A 22,664-nucleotide genomic window follows, 5' to 3' on the forward strand; every position below is an offset into this window, starting at 1 on the left:
AATAAAACAAGTGGTTAAAATTGAGATTAAAAAAGTTAACCAACCAATAATTTGAAACGGAAGGCGTAGTAGCCTCTGCCACCTTCATTGGCGCCGCCATGGAGGTTGAATTCCGCTGGAAGATGTTGCAGAGGTGTCGACCAGGTGAAGGCGTGAGTCAAAGATGGTGGGGTCACTTCCCACCGCTTCAGCATTCCTAGTTCTTTCTAGTAGGGAAGTGGGGCACAATGAACATCGGGTAAATCTATTCCCGTCCTCACCCTTCTCTTTAAGGCGTTGCGCGACAAGGATCCACCAACTAGATTTTGGTTGGACGCCTCCGATCAGAGCGTGATCAAGGGTTCCAACTCAGTCGTTGGATCAGGTCGGATGAGATCAACATTAACAAGGGGAAAATAGAAGACGGGACCAGGCTGGGAACTTGATTCTCGGTGCGGTTGATGTGAGAAAGGTGTTCTCAGAAGATCTACAGGGGGCATTTTTGTAAAAAAATATTATGAGTTATTTTTTTTCGTGTTGACATACTTTGAATTATAGAGGCTTGCCTGCGAAAGATATGAAAGTGCTTGTGGTACACTGAAAATGAATTTGTACCTCAACATTGCAAAAGCATACGGTAGTCAACAATTGGAAAACATAGTGATCCACGCGCCTGCCTACCTTCATACGATCGATCGGCGCGATCCGACGGCAGCGAACCAGAGGCGACGTAGTACGCGGTCCGGGGGCGCAAGTTCGTGCCCGAATAGGGAGCTCGGATGTTTCTTCTTATAAAAAGAAGCTAATGTTTCCTGTTTTTTTTTAACTAGTATCTTGTAGGTACACCGTACACGTGAAAAAAGAAGGAAAGAAAAAGAAAGCTGAAGAATCGTGGAATGAATGTCAATTGAGTCGTCGGTCAGTTGGTTGGTCGGTCAGAGTGGGAGGATGGCACTCCCACTCCGGGATCCCCTGCTGATCTGGCTGAAGGAGAAGGAGCGCCGCAGCCTCCTCGACGATCGGCCATCATCAGCGTCACCTGCTTTGCCGTCCTCTTCTTCTTCTCCAGCTGCGGCCGCCGGCGAGCCCGAATAATGCTGCTGCTGCTGCTGCTGTAGGATCCTCTGGAGAGCGAGGTAGAAGCACTTATTGTTGTCGGTGGAGGAGTCCATGGACAGGGAGCGTCGCGTCGCCGGCAACAGCCTGCTGCTGCGTGCCGGTCGTTGCTGTGCCCCGGCGGCGGCGGCGGCTGCAGGATCTCTGTCGTCTTCGGTGGCGGCGCGCGGGACGACGTGGACCAGGAGATGGTAGTTTTCGTTGTGGGAGGTGGTGGCAGGCTGGAGCTGAAGCTGATGATCAAGGGCGGCGGCGGCGGGTGCCCTGCAGAGGGGGCAGCTTGTCGCTCCCTGTAGCCACGCGTCGATGCAGTCGATGTGGAAGGCGTGCCGGCAGCGCGGCAGCAGGCGGAGCCGCTCGCCGTGGCGGAAGTCGGCCAGGCACACGGCGCACTCGCTGCTGCTGGCCGCGGCCGCCGCCGCCGCCTTGCAATTGGCGGCGGCCTCCTCCTCCTCCGGCAGCAGTAGCGCTGCTGGGTACCACCGGAAGGTGGGGATCCGGCGAATGGCCGCTTCCTCCAGGCCGCGGCCGCTGCAAGCAAACCGGCCGGGGGGTGGTTCTTGGACCACCACGGCGATGCGGTGGTGCTGCAGGCCGCCGCTGTTGTGTCTCCAGGAGAAGAGGAGGCCGCATCGGGTGAGGAAAAGGTAGTAGGCCAGGAGGAGGAGGGCGATGGAGAGGATGCCGACGATGGAGACGGAGAGGATGGGGAAGGAGGAGGCGTCCATGGGGGTCATGGGAGTGAACTGAAGACGACGAGCAGCCGGTCGAGCGGGGGATCGGAATGGAATGGAGCATTTGCATGCATGATGCATGTGTGGTTGGCTGTACCGACACGGTAGGCAATGGCAAGGCGCGTGCGTGTGAACGGGCAGGTGGCTGCCATTGACCGTCCAACATGTCAGGACTGGGCAGAGGGATTGTCGGTCGGTCACCGGCGGCTTGTACCTGATCTTGCGACCAGTCAACGACCAGCAACAAGGAGCAGCACGCGGCTTCTTCGCGTGCTAAGAAAACGATGGTCAGGTATGAGCCCATCTGCCACCGGCTTCTGGCTGCGGACGAGAGTTCTCCTCTGTGCTCTCATCTGTCGGCGGCGGCGGCGACGAGCTGCCCTGCCTTCCGCCCGTCCGTTTGGCGCTCCAGCAAGGTGACGATGATAAGGTATGAGCACATACTTATCTGAATATTAGGAGAATCATTCCGCCGTCTAAGAAAACGATGCTCATCCTAGCACGGCTCATCGGCTCAGAGGAGACATCTACTAGTTCCCGGCGCTGCCGGCAGCGGGTGTGTTCTTGTTTCTGCTCGTGCATCTGTGGTCTGGGAACAAGTATGCTCTCATACCTCGTTGTGCATGATGTTCTTCTGCTTCCGCTCATACTCTGCCATTCACCATTGGATCACGCGTGCTCTGCTCTCGATCTCTCCTTTTGTTTTTTTTTCTATAAAAGAGCATCGTGGTGATTAGTTTATTTTGCCTGAAAGCCTGGAGGCAGCTCAGGATCCAAGCCGGCATTTGCAAAAGCTTTGCATGCTGTTCGGCTCTGTGTTTAGTTCGCGAAAAGGTTTGGATTTTGATACTGTAGTATATTTTGTTATTATTTGACAAACAATGTCCAATTATAGATTAATTAAGCTTAAAAGATTCATCTTGTGTTAATCAGTTAGACTGTGTAATTAGTTATTTTTTAATAACATTTAATACTTCATGCATGAGTCAAACGATTCGATGTGATGGATACTGTAGAAATTTTTTTGAAAACTAAACAGGGACGACTGCAGCATCAGGTGGCAGGCTTTGCAAGTCGCATGAGCATCAGAGAAGTTTCGGCAGCAGAACATCGGCAGATTGTAGCCGCAGCCTCGCAGAACATCAGTTGCACGATGGCTAATTATTATTATTTAATTAGTTTGTTGAAAACAATCCGCTAGCTTTCCACTATTGGATACCTAAGAAACCATAGACCCGGTAAGGCTTTATGCATGTTGTGGATGAGAAGGGAGTTACAAGCGAGTATTAAAAAAAACTCATGCACACATGACAAATATGCTCGTGCATTGCAACGGGCAAAATTGTTATAAGTATCGAATATGAATAGTTGTCCGTGCGTTAATTTATAGGAATCAACATGATAAAGTCGTGAACAGAGGGTTAGTCCGACTAACATATATGATGGACTAAGCTCTATCTGTCAATAACACAAGACAGACCAAACAAAAATGACGTGAAACCCTTATTTGCTTTAGAAATAGGTCTAGAAAAAGAACTCAAGGTAATGTTGCATCTTGCTATTGCAAGGGTTTGTGATGTTTGTCTGTCTCATTGTGACGTATCTAGGATTTCATATTAGGATGCTCCAATACAATAATATTTTTAAATATGTTAGTAAATAAGTTAATCTAATCTTATAAAGATGTAATTTCTCACTTTTTCACATTCTCAATTCAATCATAAATTGTTATGTACAAGAAAATAATTAGCAACTACTTTTTCTGGTAGTGATAAATAAGATCAAATGCGAAAAAATAAAAAGGTGAAGCTCTTTGGTTGGAATCTTAGGGTGGGTTGGACCCAGCCCACCTGGTCCACCCCTAGATCCGCCCCTCCTATCTGATATCACGATGTGTTATGCGCACACGCCGGCACAACGGGCGGATTGCTGCTCAGCTCGTGTCGGTGATGCTTAAGCGGCGCGATGAGGACTCTAGCAAACTTTAGATGAATCTAAATATGCTTTAAATTTAAGATGAAGAATATCGGTTACCAAACCCTGCCCCAGTTCCTACATGAGATGATTTGATTTGATTACTCGGGTAAGGTCAGTCTCAATGTGGATTTTATAGAGAACTTTATATCATTAAATTTTATGTCGTATCGTCAATTTTGCTAATATAGTAAGAAGGAGGGAGTTTATGAAACTCATCTATCATAATAAAACTATACCCTGAGACCATCCAAACCATTAGCAGATGTAGGAGTACACAAACGTCGCAATTATGCAAATCGCAACCGCCGTTCTGCCTCTGCCAACAGCCAACAACCCGGATAGGGCCGGGGCATCCATCCGGGGCACCGTGCCGTGCCGTGCCGTGCCGGTTGGAGTTGTAGTCTTGCCGGGAGCCACCGCCGATTGATTGCCTTCTCCTTCCCGCAAGGCCGCAACTACTCTCGACTTCCCCACAAAACTGAACAAGCTCGGGCTCCTCTTCTCGCGTCTCCCTCCTGCAATCTCTCTCCACCAGCTCCACGCCGCGCTGCTAATCCTGTTCCTACTTCGCCGGCTAAGATGGACGGCAGCAGCCTCAAGTCCGCGCAGCTCCTGGACCAGATGCGCCTGCACATGGCCACCGACGCCGGCAAGGAGCTCACCAAGAAGGTCGGCCTCGTCTACCAGCTCAACATCGCCCCCAAGGTCAGCATCCCCTCTCTCCCTCTCAAATTTCCCGTGAATCTCTCCTCCTTTACTAGGCCAAGGTTGCGTGAAACCCCGGCCAGATCGACGCCCTTCCTGATCCTGTATTCCTGTGCGGTGCAGAAGCTAGGCGTTGACGAGGAGATCTTCGTGGTCGACCTCAAGAAGGGCGAGGTCACCAAAGGTCCCTCCTTTTCTCTCGTCCTTCGGCCTGAATTTTGGTTCCCCAGATCGGTATTCTGAAAGATTTGTTTCTGATGTGCAGGGCCGTACCAGGGGAAGCCGGATGCTACCTTCTCCTTCACTGACAAAGATTTCCTTGGAATCGCCACTGGCAAGACCAACCCGCAGATTGCTTTCATCCAGTTAGTGGAACCCAACACGGAAAAACTAGTCTTTGATTTTCCTTTCTGGTTCGGATACTGTTGGGAGCTTTTTTAGCTGATAAACTGTGCTGCTGAGCAGAGGGGCGATTAAAATCAAGGGGAGCATTAGCGCGGCGCAGAAGTTCACCCCTGACATCTTCCCCAAGCCAGCGAAGCTGTAGAAGGTTAGAATGCATTATTTGGGTGCGGATGGATAATAAAGTTTCCAAGCTTCAACCACTATGTACCTGATAGGATGAGGGGAATACATGAAAACACGATGATCTGTCTTTATCAATGGAATACGGATAATGCCTTGGTTAATATATCACTTAAATTGAGCTCAATGTTGGCATCTCGTGATTATTGCTTCGCTTTTGTGCTCCATTACGATATGGTCCGATGCTAAGTGGACGATCAGTGGTGATGTCCTTATTTTGAGCGAGATTATGTAACAATTGTGACGTAACTTTAATGGCATGCTCTGCATTGCTGTGCTGAGTTACGTAACTTACATTAGTTGTATATTCGCATAATTTCAACCTATTACAGTAATATAGTTCTGCTAGGGCCCTGAGATCGACGTTGTTCATTGGTTACTACTTCAAAAAGTATGGAAGGTACTTGGTAAAAACTAGCTTTTGGATCCATCATTATGGCAAAAGATTGGCATAGTCTGTATGCTAATTTAGCTGTGTTTCATGTTCATTAAGAAAGATTGCAGGTTAGGACGGTCAGATCAGATGATGAGCAGTTGAAACTGAATTCTTTTGTTGATCTGGATCAGAATTTATGGTCCGGTGATGGTTGACATTTCTTACTAATATAAATCAAGCTAATGTAGTATGATGGGATATGAATGATTGGGCTTCTAAAAAATTACAGGAGAGCTGATCTTAGAGTTCTGAATTTATATATAATAAATTGTTCTCATAATAAGATAAAATTTGGTCTAGAAGAGCCAGTCCAACTATTTCTTGTTGAGTATATGGAAAGCTACCTGGTACAGTGATACTCCTCACCCCCCCCCCCCCCCCCCCCCCCAAAAAAATGGCAGACTCGTGTCTGTTTACCAGTTCGGGCCCTGTTTAAGGAACCAACCATTTGGTCGTAATATACAATCATTTTTCAAACACGCCATTCAGTCAGGATGGAGGATATAGACAGTACAGTAGGATATACCTTCCTGCAATTTCTATTACTGACTATGTTTGCAAAAGATCTTACTGGTATAAAAGCATGAACAATGTTAGATAAGACACTGATATTTCCAACCTATGCTGATGGCGGCAAATTGATGAACACAGAAGCACACAAGATCACGATAGTTCAAAGACACAGAACAAACGATACCAACACTAAGCCACAGTATTTGTTTCCAAGGTTCAGCCAATACGACATACATCCTGGAGCGTGACTACAGGCCCAATTGCCGCGTCTTTTTTATTTTTATATTTTTCAAAAACATTTTTTACAAAAATATATTTTCGATTTCACAATTTATAGTTTTATACCCCTGCCGCCCTGCAGGGGGCGGCAGGGACTTATATATAAATAAAAATAATTTTTATTTGCGCGGAGGCCCTTGGCGGGAGCCTGCCGCCCCCTTGCCGGGCGGCAGGCTCCCCACACTGTATAAAAGGTTTCCTACTTTGAAGCCAACAATTAATTCTCAGTCCATACAGGTGATGCACACTCATCTTATCAACCTCACGGAGGGACTCAGTTTAGTACCATGGCACCAGCTGCAGGGATGTCATTTCAACCAACACAGGCACCACCACGACCTTTCGGTAGACATATAGTCCATATTTTAATTTCAATTAATTGTGGTATGAAGTCTAATTCCTTTTGTATTTACATATAGGATCACAACAGTTATATGATGCTGGACCTTCTTCGTATTACCATACGGCGACAGCAGAAGGAACGCAAGTTAAATACCTAATCTGTAGCCCGAATTTATCATGTGCTTATTATTTCTATGAATATTTTAAATAATTTGAACGGTTTACAGGATCGCACCACCAGCTTCCTGATATGGGTCATTCTTCGTATCCACCACCACCAGGTACGTATGATGAATATGTACCCAAATATATGACTTATAAGACGATAATTAAGATATCTTAATTGCTACTGTATATGGCCCACACAGGATACCTTTGATGCGAACTTTGAATATTGGAGTCGGTTATTTTCTACACCTAACCAGCAGGCCGATCCTACCTTCCAGACACCTGTGGCCACCGGACGTCCAGGTAGAGACGTAGGGCCTCCAGAGCGACACACCTACTCTACAGACCACGTCCACGCTCAGCGTAAAAGAGGTCGACATGGCCAGGGTGGCCGGGGTGGTTAGGAGGTGCTTCTAGTTGTTTCTGTATTTTTGTTATGGACATGTCGTCATGTTATACTTATTTCGTTCTTATGCATCACATATTTCGTTCTCATTTGCGTATGTGTATGAATTGATAACTTATACTTTTCATATTCATGTACTTTACTAATGGTTTTTATTTGTATTCAAAATATCTAAAACCACATCTAATGGCCCACTGCTGTAATTTTGCGGGGAGGGGGAGCCTGCCGCCTCGCCCCCCTGCCGCCCAGTGGAGGGGCGGTAGGGGGCCTGCTGCCCGGCAGGGGGGCGGCAGGCTCCCGCCAAGGGCCTCCGCACAAATAAAAATTATTTTTATTTATATATAAGTCCCTGTCGCCCCCCTGCCGGGCGGTAGGGGTATAAAACTGTAAATTGTGAAATCGAAAATATATTTCTATAAAAAATATTTTTAAAAAATATAAAAATAAAAAAGACGCCCCAATTGCCCATGGAAACAGAAAGCGCGCTGGCAGGGCCAATTTGGCCTGTTACTGTAGCAGCAAGGGGTTTTCGGGTACTGTAGCAGCCCGGGCACTGTAGCTATACGGGCTTGATCCCATACTGGTTACGGAAAGGGAGTGCTGCCCAACTTAAATACCAGCCCAGGGAGAGTTAGTTAATTCCGGATCGATCCTTTTGCGCGAAGCGAGGACGAAAGCGCAAGAGAATTAATTAGCAGGTGTGGTTTACTCAACGTGTAGAGTAAATCTTAGCCGTTCTCCTGGGCCGGGTCGTTACAGTGGTATCAGAGCCGACTCTCGCGGTTTCACGCCACATATGGCAGAAGTGCGCGGGCATGAGCACGGGCGCGTGGTCGCAAAATGCCACTGGCATGTGGACGGGCGCGTGTGGGCACATATGTGCGGGCATCGAGGATGCGCCGGCACTGGACGCATGGACGTGGTACATGGGACCATTAGCACTAGACGTATGGGATGTGGACAAGAGAGGAGATCCTGGTATTTAGGTTGGTCTAGTACTCGACGGAGACGTCGAGTCCTTTGTAACAGCCCAGGGCTTGTTGGGCTGGGCCAATTTGTTCTGTTGCTGTAGCAGCAAGGGGTTTCGGGTACTGTAGCAACCCGGGGGCATTGTAGCTATGCGGGATTGATCTCATACTGGTTACGAAAGGGAGTGCCGCCCAACTTAAATACCAGCCCAGGGAGAGTTAGTTAATTCCGGATGGATCCTTTTGCGCGAAGCGAGGACGAAATCGCAAGAGAATTAATTAGCTGGTGTGGTTTACTCAACGTGTAGAGTAAATCTTAGCCGTTCTCCCGGGCCAGGTCGTTACACCCCAGTGGTCAGACCAGACCACATAAAACTAATCACCAATCACAACTCAGTCCAATTATGACCTAATTGTGCACATATTCAACTTGAAACTGACAGAAAGTCTTGGCAACAAGTCTTGCTTTATTTGGATTGTACCAGTAGATTGGAAGAGCTTGTTTGTACTAAAAAGATTTTGTGGAGCCAGTTATTAGAGATAACATCTCTCTTGTATAGAAAGTATTTCTGTTTGCTAACTCACCGGGTTTATAGATAGATTACCTTCCTGGTTCTTGTGTTTCAACCATATTTGCTTGTGTAACTCTTGCATTATGTTTCGTTAAGGTTACTTGGTGCATATCCAATTTGTTTAAAATTCTATGAGGTCTGTTATAGATGCATTTAATTTACATTTATGAGAAGGAAAAACTTATGTCCTCAGGTTCCTCTGCTGGTTTAGGGTCTTTCAGCACTTAAAATGATATTTTCCATAGTCACAAAGTTCCTGGGTCGACCGGGTCGAGGAACGGGGTCGAGGGTCGAGGGACGTCACTTTATAAAATTGTGGTACGAAGGGGGTATATCTATATGGAACGATAAATTATTATGTGGAACGCGACTCTGATTCATCCGGGTCGATATTTTCGGGTCGATGTGTCTTTAAAAAGACAAAAACTATATATATATGTGTTACTAATGAAGAAACTAATCTGCACAAGCATATAAGAAACATACAAAATAGTACATTTAGATCATACTACACGTACTCAGCTTATTATCTAATAAAAACCACCTCAATCCGCTATCAATAACCTTCTTATCCTAATTAAATCTGCTAGCAATGGGGCTGCGACCCCTCTTAAACCGGGACGCGATCCAACCTTGAATGGGACACTGATCCTCTTCGACCCCGACCCTCGAATCGGAACAGCGTTCCCGGGTCGTGGGACGAGGCATCGACCCCGAATTCTGTGACTATATTATTTTCATTCAGTTCTGATGGTTGTGTAACTCTTGCGTTATGTTTCGTTAAGGTTACTTGGTGGATATCCAATTTGTTTGAGATTCTATGAGGTCTGTTATAGATGCATTTGATTTACATTTATGACAAGGAAAAACTTGTGTCCTTAGTTTCCTCGGCTGGTTTGGGGTCTTTCAGCACTTCAAATGTTATTTTGTTTCAGTTCTCATGAACCAGTCCCGACCACCATATTCTGTTGTGCGCGCCATGACTAATGTTCTCGTGAAACGATTACTATATATTCTTGTTCTGTTATTCTGATCATGAATCATGACCGGTGTATCTCCAGCGTCATGATAGATCCTGATCCCCTTGAGCTGTGTGCCGTGTTTGTTCTGCTCGTTCTTGTCTCTATACACCGCAAATTGTTGCTATCAAGTCATGCCCATGCTCCAAGTCCATCCGGATGCCGAGCCCCTCTACGGTTGTTTCAGATTGCAGGCAGTGTCTGCGCTGGGTTCACATAGAGAGTTCACGGATTGCGGCCGTTGCTAGAGATTGGCCGCGCCATGTGCCTAATACGTGATCTGAAGGATTGCGACTGCGGGTGTCTAACCAGAGTAGTAACTAACCTACCTGACGGTGCCAGATGCGATGGTGCTTAATCCTTTTCAGTTCCTGCTCCAACCAGCGAGGATCCGCGCCGGATGGAGCCATGGAGAAGGTGGGGCGGAAGGAGGCAGGTGATTAAGGGACGTGAGAAAGCTGGAACAGTGGCAGATTGGTGTAATTTTTAGGAATGATCATGGGCAAAGGTGGTACTTGCACCAATTAGTAGCTGCCGGAAGCTACCCAGCTCCAGCTTCTGGGATTCTCATGATCGAAAAATCTTGACTGTGAAATCTGCTCTAGAATAATCTGCTCCGTTTGGAAGCTGTGAAGATTCTAGCTTCTGGATTTCCAAAAATTTGCTTCTTCCAAACGGGGCCTAAGAACCGCCTGTAAATATCGTTTGACTTGCCCGACACTGTCAGTGTCTGCAACAAATTCTTTCATTGTATGAAGATTGCTCGGGGCAAACTATAAATAAAGAAAAGTCGTTGGTGATGTTTAGTAAAAATGCTAAGAGTGCAGACAAACAACTTGTAATGACTGCTCTTGGCATAAGTGCTGAGGCACGAAATGAGAAATATTTGGGGCTGCCAGTTTATATGGGAAAATCAAAAGAGAAAACCTTGAATTATCTGAAAGATAGGGTCTGGAAGAGAATTCAAGGATGGAAAGAGAAATTGCTGTCAAAAGCGGGTAAAGAGGTCCTAATTAAATATGTGGCACAGGCTATACCCAGCTATGCTATGTCTTGTTTTGATCTCACCAAGACATTGTGTGATGCAATTAGCTCTATGATCTGCCGGTTCTGGTGGGCACAGCAAGATAATGAACACAAGATGCATTGGTTGTCCAGGGAGGTTTTGTATACACGAAAGGAGAAGGGTGGGCTGGGATTCCGAGACTTAAATTTGTTTAACCTCGCATTGCTTGCTAGACAAGGGTGGAGGCTGCTGACAAGTCTGGATTCATTATGTGCTAGAGTCTTGAGGGCGAAGTACTTCCCAGATGGTGAACCTTCTGAATGTGCAGGAGGGGCCTGGCATGTCATACTCGTGGCACAGTATTGTGCGAGGTGTTAAAGCAATGAACGAGGGGCTCATTTGGCGAGTTGGTGATGGAACAAACATCAACATCTGGCTTGATCCATGGATCCCGGATGGTGTGACAAGAAGGCCGATTACCCCAAGAGGGCAAACGTTGCTGACAAAAATTTCTGAACTGATAGACCCCATTACAGGCACATGGGATCATGTACTGATCGAGGAAGTTTTCTGGGAGGAAGATTGGAAATGCATTCTCAGTATACCAATCAAGCAAGGAATGGATGATCTGATTGCCTGGCATTTTGATAGGAAAGGTGTTTTCTCAGTTAAATCTGCATACCATACTCTGGATGCGACCAAAGGAAGAGAAGCATGTCGTCAAGTTGGTGCTAGTAGCTCGAGTGCAGAAAGCTCAGGTGCATCACCATCTAATACTGATTTCTGCTGGAAGAAAATTTGGAGTAAGTGCCCCCCAAAAGTGCAACAGTTTTTCTGGGGATTTACCCACAATAGCCTGCCTCTGCAGAGAAGCATTTGTAGGCGTGGGATGGAGGTTGATACTCGGTGTCCAGTATGCTGGAGGTTGGATGAGGATGGTGGCCATTGCTTCTTCAAATGCAAGTTTGCCAAGAGGTGCTGGCGTGCTCTGAACCTAGAGGAAATGTAGAAGAATAGAATTGGTGTAATGGATGATTGTATTGCTGAGCCTCATATGGCACGCCGACGTCGAAGTAGAGGCGCGAGGTCGACAGGCGGTGGGTGACTCAATCTCGATCAGTGATCGAGTAAAAGATCAGAGAAACTAATCAAAATGAACCAGCAGCAATTTCTCGTGTAGAACTCTCGGGTGCGCTTAGCACCTCACCCATCTTATCTTTTCCTCTTGACACATCACGCCAGCAGAGTGTTGTGCGAGAGAAAGAGAGAGCAGAGGAGGCGTCCCGGGTGGTTGATTCGGAGGACTGGGTGTTGTGGGAGTGGAGCCGCCTGCTCAATCCCGCCAGGGAGAGGCCGCACGGAGGCAGGGCGAATCCGCCTGCCGCGGCGCCCAGCCTCTGGAGGAAGGACGCACCCCGAAGCGGATGTGCGCAGCCAGCCACGGCTGCGGCAGCGTCCCCCGACGGAGCAAGGACCGGCGGAGCAAATGTAGCTTGGTGCGGCGTCGAGGAAGGAGAGTGGTGGAGGAGTGCGGCGCGGCCGGCGATGCCACGACCACCGGTGGGCGAAGGCCCAGCGAGGCGGCGAGCTGGCGTCCCAGCACACGGTGAGGAGCGTTGGGTAGGAGGCTGGGGCGGAGAGGATCCGCCAAGAGAAGCAGAGGAGGAGGCAAGGCCAGCCCGCAGACGGCAACACCAGGGTAGTTTCTTCACAATCTGTTGTTGCTTGACGACGGCAGCAGATCAAATTGATCTGCCGCGACACCTAGAGGACCGGCAGATCGATCTGCCGAGGAGGGGGTGGAGAGCGCGGCCCCCGGCGGAGATCGACATCTCCCGGGGGGCGCTAGAAGATCGTCGTGGGGGCGCGCTGGATGCGCGTTGTTAAGATGAGGAGCGCCGGCAGTGCGAGAGGAGGGGCGCCGGCGGCGCGAGCAGCGGAAAACTAGGGTTTGAGGTCTAGGATTAGAACCCAAACTCGTGATACCATGTAGAAGAATAGAATTGGTGTAATAAATGATTGTATTGTTGAGCCTCATGGACGGATTATATAGGAGTATATTGCTTAGGGGGCAAGAAGCCTCCCTTAGAAATAAGGCAAGTCGGGATACACAATCCTAATCTACCATATCCGGAGATATCCTAATATACTCTAACAGGAAACAAGGCTGTGCCTGAATAATCTGTCATCAGCTAGACAAGTTGCAGCACAAGTCCTAGTTATGCATGAGGAAAGGAAGCTACTGATCATTGGGCTCCTTTGGGCAGTGTGGGAGGCACGTAACAAGGCAAATACAGGGGAACAGAGAAGGCCAATTGAAGATGTGGTATTCAGAGCTCGCTCTATCATACGCCGAGAGGAGCCAACAGCAAAACAGCAGGCTGGAGCAGGTGGAGGAATCCAAGCACAGAGGTGGAGGCCGCCGCCACATGATATCTGGAAGATAAACGTTGATGCTGCTTTCTGGAAGGAGGAGTTAATGGGAGCATGGGGTTTTGTGATTCGTGATAATCTTGCGACAGCAGTGCTAGCAGGTGCTGGTCACCTGTCTACGGTGAACGATGCTTTGTGTGCTGAGGCACATGCGTGCATTGAGGAATTTCAGGCTGCGGCAACTCAGGGGATGCAGCACATAATTTTGGAGACGGACTCTGCGATGCTGGTGAAAGCTCTACAATCAAGTGAACACGATTTGGCGCCAGGGGGTGTTCTATTTAGAGAAGCGAAATTCATACTTGATACTATGTTGTCCTCGTGGTCGGTGGTCTTTGTTAATCGCTCCTGTAATTCTGTAGCTCATGATTTGGCTCGCTTTGGTCGTGATAGGGACCCGGATCATCCGATCTTGTGGATGCATCCCCTTCCAGGTTTTGTAAACGACTTGTTGGTCCGTGATATCACGGCTCTTTGCATAAAATAAAGTAACGAGCATTCCCATAAAAAAGAAAAGATGACCCTGCACCACCGGATTCGTTAGCTAACATCTGATGGCATCGAGGACGCCGGTGAGTCCAAGTAAACGCTACTGCTTCGTCTACATTGGGTGCCGGCGGTGACCCGTTGCTCGCGGCTGGCCGCGCGCAGTGGCTCTCCACCGCCGCACAGATCTTGCCGTCATTTAACAATGGTTCCCTGCAAGGCTGCGAGGGAACCAGAGAGTGCCAGCAGCAGCGAGCAGCCAGCAGCAGCCGTTAGCAGCCAGCAGGAAGCAGCAAGCCGAACGCCGGCAGCAGCCAGCAGCAGCCGCTAGCAGCCCGGAAGCCAGCTGCCGAACACGGTTAAGGAAACAGCCAAACATGCATGCAACTGCGTAAGTACTTGCGTTTACTTCTCCCAAAAAAAAAGTACTTGCGTTTACTTCTAGAATGTGTTGACGGAGTCAGAAAACAAATGATTCGTACTACTTGCTTATATAATTTTCTTTTAAAACGAAATCTAGCTCTGTTTATGCACATCCAAATTGATTTGTATTTTAAAACGAAGGGAGTAGCTCGTAGGTCTCATCCCTTGCGGTTTTTAAAGTGGTACTGCGGTAGTATTTGACGATTGACGTAGATATAAGGATGGATTCGGATGTCTATTCGAATGTCAGATTTTTGGTTAATTTTCTTCAATTATAGATAAATAAGATATAGAATTTATTATGTAAATTCATAGCCTTGTATTTAACATTGATCTTGTAAAGATTCATAAAAACTAAACCTCAAATTTATCATATATATTCTCAAATAATAGATATAAAAATTCGAATACGGATCGGATACGGATACGAATCTTTTTTCACCTTTTTAATTGTAGGGAGCAAATAATACATAAAAAAATTTATACAAAATTTTATTCTTATGTGTAATAATATGCTTGATAATATAAAAAAAAGATTAGCATAAAATTTTAAGCATATCTATTTTAAAATATTGAATTTGTTTTAAGAATTCGGATGTTTAGATCCATCCTTACGTAGATACACGTGAGTATCCTCCTTGTTAGCTGCCCAATAGGTAAGGATGGAGTTAGACTAAGATCGATATTTCATTTTGTCAAAAAATAAGAATAAAAAACCAGAGCAGGTTGTTATGGAGGTATCCAAGCAGTATCGGTTCTGATTTTTCCCCAAGGAGAAGGTGTGACAGGAGTGAGTGCTTTTTTTAACTAGTGTATGTTAATTAGTAGTACGTATGAAAACTTAAAAGCGTGCTAATTTACATCATCACCAAAGAGAAGAGAAGAATTCACTTGCATTTCAAAGACAGCATGCACAGTACAGATAAAGTATGGGCTGTATGATTGATTGTGTATACGGTAATGCTAGGGATCAAGCGTCCGATGGATCGGACGCCTTTCCCCACCGTTCCATTTAGACTCCCCTCCCTCATTCCATCCCCCTCCATGCTTCTCAACCAGACCGGCGGCGAGCAGCGCGGGGCGGCGTCTCACGAGGTCAGCAACGTGTGAGGGCGGCCATGGGAACTACGGGAGGCGGCGGCGAGCCCACACGGGCGGCCGCGAGCTCCGAGCCGACAGCGAACCCAGCACGAGGCGGCGACGCATGAGGAGGGTGTCGAGTCCCATGTGGACGGCCACGAGTTCCGGGAAGACGCCAAGCCCTCCACAGGCGCCAGCGAGCTCTGTGCATGGGGACAGCTTTAAGCGGTTGCTGTGGCCTGTGGATGGGGCACACGCGGTGGGGGTGGGGCACCGCTCCCCCGCGCCTTTCCCTACCCCGGTCGATGCTCCCGTGACAGGGGTAAGCTGCACCGGCCGTCGGAGGAGCTCCGGGCGGCGGCCATGGCGGGCAGCTCTGGAGGTTGAGGAAGACCGAAGTTCTGTGGCGAGCACCGGATGGTCATGTTGCAATAGTTATTTTATGATGTTGCAGTAGAGATTTTAAAATATTGTAAGTGTTTCATGTGAATGTTGTAAAAGTAGATCTGAATATTGCGATGTTGCATGCATTTCACATGGATGTTGCATTTTCATTTAGAGATTTGGAATATTCCATGCAACATAAAAACAGATGTTGGGGCGGATTTTTTTTCTCATCATTAATGGATGGATAATAAAATTTTTCAACATGCTTTTGTGTTGCAAACCTTGATTTTTGATGTTGCATATATTGATTTTCTATGTTGCAAACATTGTTTTTGGATGTTGCATAGACCATCCGATGGAAGATGTTCCCATCGGACGTCCGGGCGCTAGCAGCGCGACTGTATAGCACAAAGAAGATCTGAACAATGTAGTACAGCCTGCCGAAACGGGAAAATGACAAAAAGCGAGTGTATAGCACAAAGAAGATCGAACAATGTAGTACAGCCTGCCGAAACGGGAAAAATGACAAAAAAAACTATAGTGGGGCTAGGTCTAAACTCCAAACCGTGACATGATGTCAAAAGACTACACCTTGTTTTCGACAGCCGGATCGGTGAGTTTGAGCCCCCACGATATGTCTTCGCAGTGGCGGACATGGGGCAGCAGCACCCCGGTGTCGATGATCCTGTCTATCTCTTTCCTCGTGCACTCGAAGGAGGGCGCCCCGTGGGAGCACGGCTCCATGGACATGGCCCTCGTGCACGGCGGGTCCGGCGCCGGCTCCGAGTAGTTCATCGTCCTGAACATGACCCACGGCGTGTGGCCGGCGAGCCCGTGCGCGACGTACCCGAACGTCGACCAGCCGGAGGTGACGATCCTGTCGGTCAGGCTCAGCAGGTAGATCTCGGCCAGCGCCTTCATGTCGTGCTTGCTGTAGAACCAGATCTGGTACTCCTCGTGGCTCGGCTGGTGCACGCTCACCACCGCGCCGCCTGCGGTCGCCGACGTCCAGTACATCTCCCGGATGCTCTCCTGGTACCACGAGTTGAGGCCGGTGACCAGGACGGCCACGGACCTCGCGCCGGCGGCCGGGAGGGCCGGCGGCGCCGTGGTCGTCGCCACCGCCGGCAGCAGGTGCTCCTGCGACGCGCACGCCAGGACCTGGTCCAGCACGCTCTGGAACGGCTTGCGGCTGTTGTCGAACACCCTGATCTGGATGCCCAGCCGCTCGTCGGCGTTCCTCAGGTAGGAGTTGTAGTACCTGGTGACCATGCCCCAGATGGCGTTGGTCGGGTGCAGGAGGTACCGCGACAGGAGGTGGAACACCGAGTCCTTGCGGGGAAACAGCCGGCCGAGCTCCTCCTGGTACGCCGGGTTGAAGAAGAGCCCCGGCGCCATGTACTGGTCCGTCCTGAGGACCGCCCACTGCACGCGGTGGAGGAACTGCCGGTGGTCGTCGCAGTAGACGAGCCTGCTCGCCGGGGACGCGGCGTGGTCGAGGTGCAGGTACACGAAGGCCAGGCCGGCGACGGACCCGGTCCGGTTCACCGCCACGTTCCCGTAGCTCTCCGGCGCGTCCTCGCCGAGCTCCTTGAAGCCAGCGAGCGGGAAGTCGGCGGGCAGCGCCCACGTCGCCCCCGGGAACGGCTCGCAGAAGAGGTCCGCCAGGGTGTTGCCGTAGCCGGGGTCGACGAGGAGCGCGCGGCCGGTGAGCAGGGCGTAGAGGAACGCCGACGCCATGGCGAGCATCCGGTTGCCGAGGCCTCGGTACGAGATGAGCACGAGGTAGCTGCAGCCGTCGGCGTCGCCGTCGCCGGCGTCCGTCGTCGTCTGCCCGGACCGGAGCCGCTCCGACGCCCGCGCGTACGGCTCCGTTCCCGGGCCGCACCGCCGCTGCAGCGCCTCCTGCTCCCGGAGCCGCTTGACGAGGTACGGCGACGGGCGGCGCGCCATGCTCTTGTGGTAGTAGTACGCGGCCTGGTAGCGGCTGGCGCAGGCCTGCTCGTCGAATCCTGGAACCAGAAGGCCGCCGAGGAGCACGTCGTCTTTCTTGGACGGTTCTGCAACTGAAAAAAAACCCCCGCAGTGCTCGGATTACATGGTTGCTTCCGGGGTATTACAGTGCAAGCCGCAGCACTGACAGGAGGTTACCTTGTTATTACCTCGTTGTGACTGCGAGCCAATGCCGGCGACGGTGGACTTGATCCACACCGCCGGGGCGCCGAGGCCGCCGCCGAGGAGGACGAGCAGGGGCGGCGCGGTCATGATCAGAACCACCAGCGTGGCGTTCACCACGGAGCTCCACCGCCTGACGCCGGCGGCCGCCGCCGCCGTCTTCTTCCCCGTGAACGGCGAGGCCTCCTCGATCTCCAGCCACCCGCTGGGCTCGTCTCCCGCCCCCGCGCTGCTGCGCGTGTCGACGCCGGCGTCCATCTCGGCTAGCTAGCTAGCTAGCTGCCGCTTCACTGGCACTGTAGTAGGCTGTGGCTAGAGCTATCTCGCTCCACAAACAGTCTACGGTGGCTGCTTAATTAGGTCTCAGGAAGTCCACGCCAACGTAAACCCTGCCGATCGATCACCATCAGATTAGTCCTCGAGAGGTAAAGCACAAGCGACCAGCTGCTGTTGATAACGCCGTCCGATGTGGTAAGTTGACACGGTGCCGGCATGAACTCGAGCGACGCGCCGCGCATGTGCTCGCTCAACTTGCAGCGCCCCGTCCCTTCCGCCGGCGCACTGCCATTCACTACTCTATCTGGTGGCCCGCAGCGCGCGTCGTGTCAGTACGACACCGGCCGACGAAGTCTCCGGCGACCCGGCCGGCGGCCTTCGATTCCGTTGGTCCTCCTCCGACGAAGTAATAAACAAAACACAGGCCATTTAGGCCACTGCAGTGCTGGCCGCTAAACCAACATGCAACTTGGTAACTGCGTTTACTTGGCCGCGCCAGGACAAAACTCAAGGTCGATTAACAAAGACACGCATGCATAGCTTCTACTTTACTAGTTTGGAGGTCAGATTTAGCAGCACTCCCAAGTGTGGATCGCGGAAGATGAGGTCCCCAGGCATGCCTAAAAGAAGAAAAAGAAGCTACTAAGCCGTGGGCGTGAGCTCGCCATTACCGACGAGGTTTTCTGTTGACTTGCACTTAACGACATCGGTGGTCTTTTTTTTTTTTTGAAGGGTCACCGGAAGGGGAGAGGATCCCCCACCTGATTTTTCATTGCTTATGTGGCCCAAGATGACCTGATGAAAAAGGTTTTGTTACAGTGTGTAGTATAGTTTTACATTGCCTGATGAAAAATAGAGCACCAAACATCTCCAAGCGCCGCGTCGGCACGGGGAAGCCTGCATGCCCACAGCCTGGCTTCAGCTTTGCAGTTTTGCAGTAGTTGGATCACTGTTGCCGCTTCTCCTCGGAAGACAACACCATTCCGTCGCTTCCACAACTGCCAGCAGCACAGCAGCACAAAAGTCTCAAAGTGCAGAGCCGGGATGTGCGGCGGCCTGCTCAAGTGGTGGAGCTCGCCCACATCAAAATCGCTGGGCACCAGGAACCCCAGCCGCCTCCAGAAGTTGGCAGCAGCAGGGCACCAAAAGAGTAGGTGCAAAGAAGTTTCAGGCTGATGCTGGCATAGTTCACAGGTCGCCTCCTCAAGGACCTTCCGCTTCTGCAGATTCACTCGGCTTTGGATTTTGTCGCTAATCAGTAGCCACCCAAAGAACTGCACTCGCGGAGGCGTGCTGCTAGACCAGATGAACTTCGCTTTGGCATCTGGCTGGCTTCGGTTCGATTTCAGCAACTTGTACAGCATGGTGGTCATTGTTGACGGAGGGACCGTGCGTGCTGCCGCGCAACCGTGTAAACTTTGCTCGAGTGATCATCGATCGGACTGAGGGCCGCGTCATGTTCGGCGACGGCGGACAATGCAATGCTATTCGTGGATGACACATGGTTGGAGCTCGGAGATGTGGTTTCAGAGCTGAGTGTGCAGTCGAACCCTGATGTCTCGAAGTAGCGGTGTGCAAGCACGTCGGGTGATGGGGACACAAACACATCTAGATATAGCATGAAAATGGCCGTATGCATTGAATGATGCAAAAGGTCGGATCCATTTTCTAAGAAAGAAATAGCATGAAAAAGGTATATTCAAACGTTGTGGTTTTGGGGACTCCACCCCATTTCTACCCACTACAGAAATATAAAGAGCAGGATTATGAGAACCAGAAAAATGGATAGAGTTTTACGGTAACCTAGACTTGGTGTGCCGCTCTCAACCAAGGCAATTCCAAAAGCCTCCATACGATCTTTGGATTCAGATTGGAAGAATTCCATTCCACGGAGCCGACCATATCTGCAAGTCCTGGGTGCCAGTGAGAGCCAAGCTATTCTTGTGCACTGCCCGTACTCAAAGGAGGTGTGGCGGAGGACCATCTTGGGCAAACTGCGCTTGCCACTTCAGTGTGGATGCAGCTTGTATCCAAGAATGGTGGGAGGAACAAGAATGGTGGCACCCAAGCGAAAGGGTTTCAACACCCTCTTCATGCTCACCTGTTAGCACATCTGGAAGGAGCGCAATGCACGTCTCGTCACGCTGCTGGCACATCTGCGATCGTGCAACGCATCAAGAACAACGTCGATCTTTGGACTACTGCCGGAGTGCGTAAATTAGGTTAACTCTTTTGCGAGTAATCGTATAAGGAACTGCACATAAAATGCCTTGTAAACAAACTAGAATTCTTATTCTTCTTAATACAAAATGCATAAAATGCCTTGTAAACAAACTAGAATTCTTATTCTTCTTAATACAAAATGCACAGCTCTCCTACGCATTTGAGGAAAAAAAAACGTGTCACTTTAGAATACCCAAGTTTGAGTGAACTAGACCCAAAAATGTAATGTTCAACATACATAATGTTACCATGCTTGGTGTGGTGTCCTACAACACAACTGTCCTATTCACCGTTCCTTTCGGTCGACAAGCTGCAACCCCGTGGGCACGTCCTCGCAGTGCCGCACATGCGGCACGGTCTCGCCGGAGTCTCGCCGGCTCTTGCAGTCGTACGGCGGCGCGGTGTGGAAGCATGGCTCCACGGATACGCCCCGGGTGCACGGCCGGCCGTGGCCGGCGGTGCCGTTCGCCTGGTTGGGCGGCAGCACCCAGGGCCTCATCCCGGCGAGCCCCTGCGCCACGTACCCGAACGTCGACTTGCCGGTGGTGACCAGCGCGTCCGTCAGGCTCAGCAGGAAGATCTCCGCCCACGCCTTGTACTCGTGCGACCTCAGGCCGTAGTGCTGGAACTCCTCGTGGCTCGGCTGGCTCACGACCACCACCTCGCCGCCCGCCGCCGCCTTCTCCCAGTACATGCCCTTCACCTGCTCGTAGTACCAGGCCTTGAGGGAGGTGATCAGGACGGCGCTCGATTTGACGCCCCGCCCGGCCGGCTCCTCCTCCGTGTCCACCACTCGTGGGAGCAGCCCTTCCTCCTGCGTGCACCTCGTGATCCGCCCCAGGAGCTCCGGCGAGTCCGGCTCCCAGGGGAAGACGCGCACCTGGATGCCGACCCGGCGCCGCGCCCACGCCAGGTGCGCGTGGTAGTAGCGCGTGACGAGGCCCCAGACGTGGTTGGCCGGGTGGAAGAGGTAGCGGCCGAGGTGGTGGAACACGGCGTCGCGCTCCGGGAACAGCGCGTCGAGCTCCTCCCGGAACGTCTCCAGGAGGAAGAAGCCCGGCACGATGTAGCTGTCCGTCCTCAGCACTAGCCACTGGAAGCCCGACAGCAGCCGCTGGTCCTCGTCGCAGAAGAAGAGCTTGTCGTGGTCGGTCTGGTTGTAGTCGAGGTGGATGTACGCGAACGCCGGCGGCGTTGGCGTGCCCGCGGCCGCCGCCGGGGAGCCGCCGCTCGCCACGCCCGGCGGCCTGAGCGCTCCGCTCTCCCGCATCTTGCCGTAGCGCTCCGGGGTGTCTATGTAGAGGCTCCAGAGCGCGAAAGGGAAGCCCGGCGGCAGCAGCCACGTCGTGTTGGGGAACGGCTCGCAGAAGAGCGAGTCCGTCTCGGCGCTGGGGTCGACGAGGAGGGTGCGGCCGGTGAGCAGCGCGTACAGGAACGCCGACGCCGCGGCGAGGAGCCGGTTCCCGAGCCCGCGGTACGAGATGGAGACCAGGTACTTGCACTCCGGGGGCGACGGCGCGGCGGCGGCGGCGGCGTTCTTGCCGGACTTGAGCTGCTCCAGCGCGTCGCGGTAGGCGGCGGTGCCGGGGCCGCACCGCCGTTGCCGGGCTTCCTGCCGTCGCAGCCTGGAGACGAGGTGCTCCGAGGGTCGCCGGCCGGGGTTCCGGCGGTACGCGGCCGATTGGTACCGGCTGCGGCACGACTCCTGGCCGAACCCTTCCACCAAGAGGCCGCCGTGAAGCTTGTCGTGCGCCGCCATCGTGTAGAAATCGTCCGGACCTGCGGACCGTTAAATTTCAGGTACAACGTACAATTTTGGGAGTCGTAACACAGACACAAAACAAAACTAACGCTGTCCACCTTGCCGGAAGGTGGCCATGGCGTTCCTAACCCAGACCGCCGGCGCGCCGGCGCCCCCGGCGAGGAGGATGACGAGCGTGGGCACGGTCAGCGCGAAGGCGGTGAGCAAAGCGCAGGATCGCTTGGCGTGGGCAGCGAGCATTGTGGCCGCCACCGCGCCTCGCCTCGGACGCCGAACCGCGGAGCCTCCTCGGTCTCCGGCCAATGCCTCTTCTGCCCTCTGTCTTCTTGCCCTGCTGCTCTCGCGCCCCAATTCTCCTCTGGTATATAGTAGGAGTAGTAACAGTGGGCAGTGTGTCCTGGTCGCTGCTGCTGAATTGAAATTGGGGTCAACGACTACTACAGCCGTAAGTAATAAGGAGTAAATCCACGTTGGTGCAGGCTGCAACTCGGCCGTGAAGATCTTGAGCCGGTTTTCTATTACCCCCCTCCTGACATTGACAGATTCTCCATTGCCAGTTGCCTCCTATAATTAACCAAAGAAGTTACACTGTAATGTCTTTGGTGATGTGATTC

General features: G+C 51.2%; 4 protein-coding genes across 5 annotated transcripts; 1 reads left to right on the top strand and 3 right to left on the bottom strand.

The window, feature by feature from the left end:
- Window positions 1-783: 783 nt before the first annotated feature.
- LOC120704639 (RING-H2 finger protein ATL1-like) lies at window positions 784-2,163 on the bottom strand. Its single transcript, XM_039989104.1, has one exon. The coding sequence runs from the start codon at window positions 1,908-1,910 to the stop codon at window positions 915-917; it is 996 nt and encodes a 331-aa protein (XP_039845038.1). The 5' UTR covers window positions 1,911-2,163; the 3' UTR covers window positions 784-914.
- A 2,008-nt stretch (window positions 2,164-4,171) lies between these two features.
- Window positions 4,172-5,231, top strand: LOC120704640 (sterol carrier protein 2-like). 2 transcript variants are annotated; one of them, XM_039989106.1, is made up of 4 exons: window positions 4,172-4,511; window positions 4,635-4,695; window positions 4,777-4,876; window positions 4,977-5,231. In XM_039989106.1, the coding sequence occupies exons 1-4, from the start codon at window positions 4,386-4,388 to the stop codon at window positions 5,056-5,058; spliced, it is 369 nt and encodes a 122-aa protein (XP_039845040.1). In that variant the 5' UTR covers window positions 4,172-4,385; the 3' UTR covers window positions 5,059-5,231. The 2 variants fall into 2 exon arrangements, with proteins under 2 accessions (XP_039845040.1, XP_039845039.1); XM_039989105.1 differs by having other exon boundaries at window positions 4,250-4,511; window positions 4,635-4,685.
- A 10,802-nt stretch (window positions 5,232-16,033) lies between these two features.
- On the bottom strand, window positions 16,034-18,178 carry LOC120704641 (galactoside 2-alpha-L-fucosyltransferase-like). Its single transcript, XM_039989107.1, has 2 exons — window positions 17,777-18,178; window positions 16,034-17,680 (listed from the first exon to the last, which is right to left on the bottom strand). Exons 1-2 carry the CDS (start codon window positions 18,045-18,047, stop codon window positions 16,200-16,202), a joined length of 1,752 nt encoding a protein of 583 aa, XP_039845041.1. The 5' UTR covers window positions 18,048-18,178; the 3' UTR covers window positions 16,034-16,199.
- A 2,206-nt stretch (window positions 18,179-20,384) lies between these two features.
- On the bottom strand, window positions 20,385-22,367 carry LOC120704642 (galactoside 2-alpha-L-fucosyltransferase-like). Its single transcript, XM_039989108.1, has 2 exons — window positions 22,149-22,367; window positions 20,385-22,067 (listed from the first exon to the last, which is right to left on the bottom strand). The coding sequence occupies exons 1-2, from the start codon at window positions 22,288-22,290 to the stop codon at window positions 20,575-20,577; spliced, it is 1,635 nt and encodes a 544-aa protein (XP_039845042.1). The 5' UTR covers window positions 22,291-22,367; the 3' UTR covers window positions 20,385-20,574.
- Window positions 22,368-22,664: the final 297 nt, after the last annotated feature.

This window comes from Panicum virgatum, chromosome 4K, assembly GCF_016808335.1.
Source record: "Panicum virgatum strain AP13 chromosome 4K, P.virgatum_v5, whole genome shotgun sequence".
Taxonomy (NCBI): domain Eukaryota; kingdom Viridiplantae; phylum Streptophyta; class Magnoliopsida; order Poales; family Poaceae; genus Panicum; species Panicum virgatum.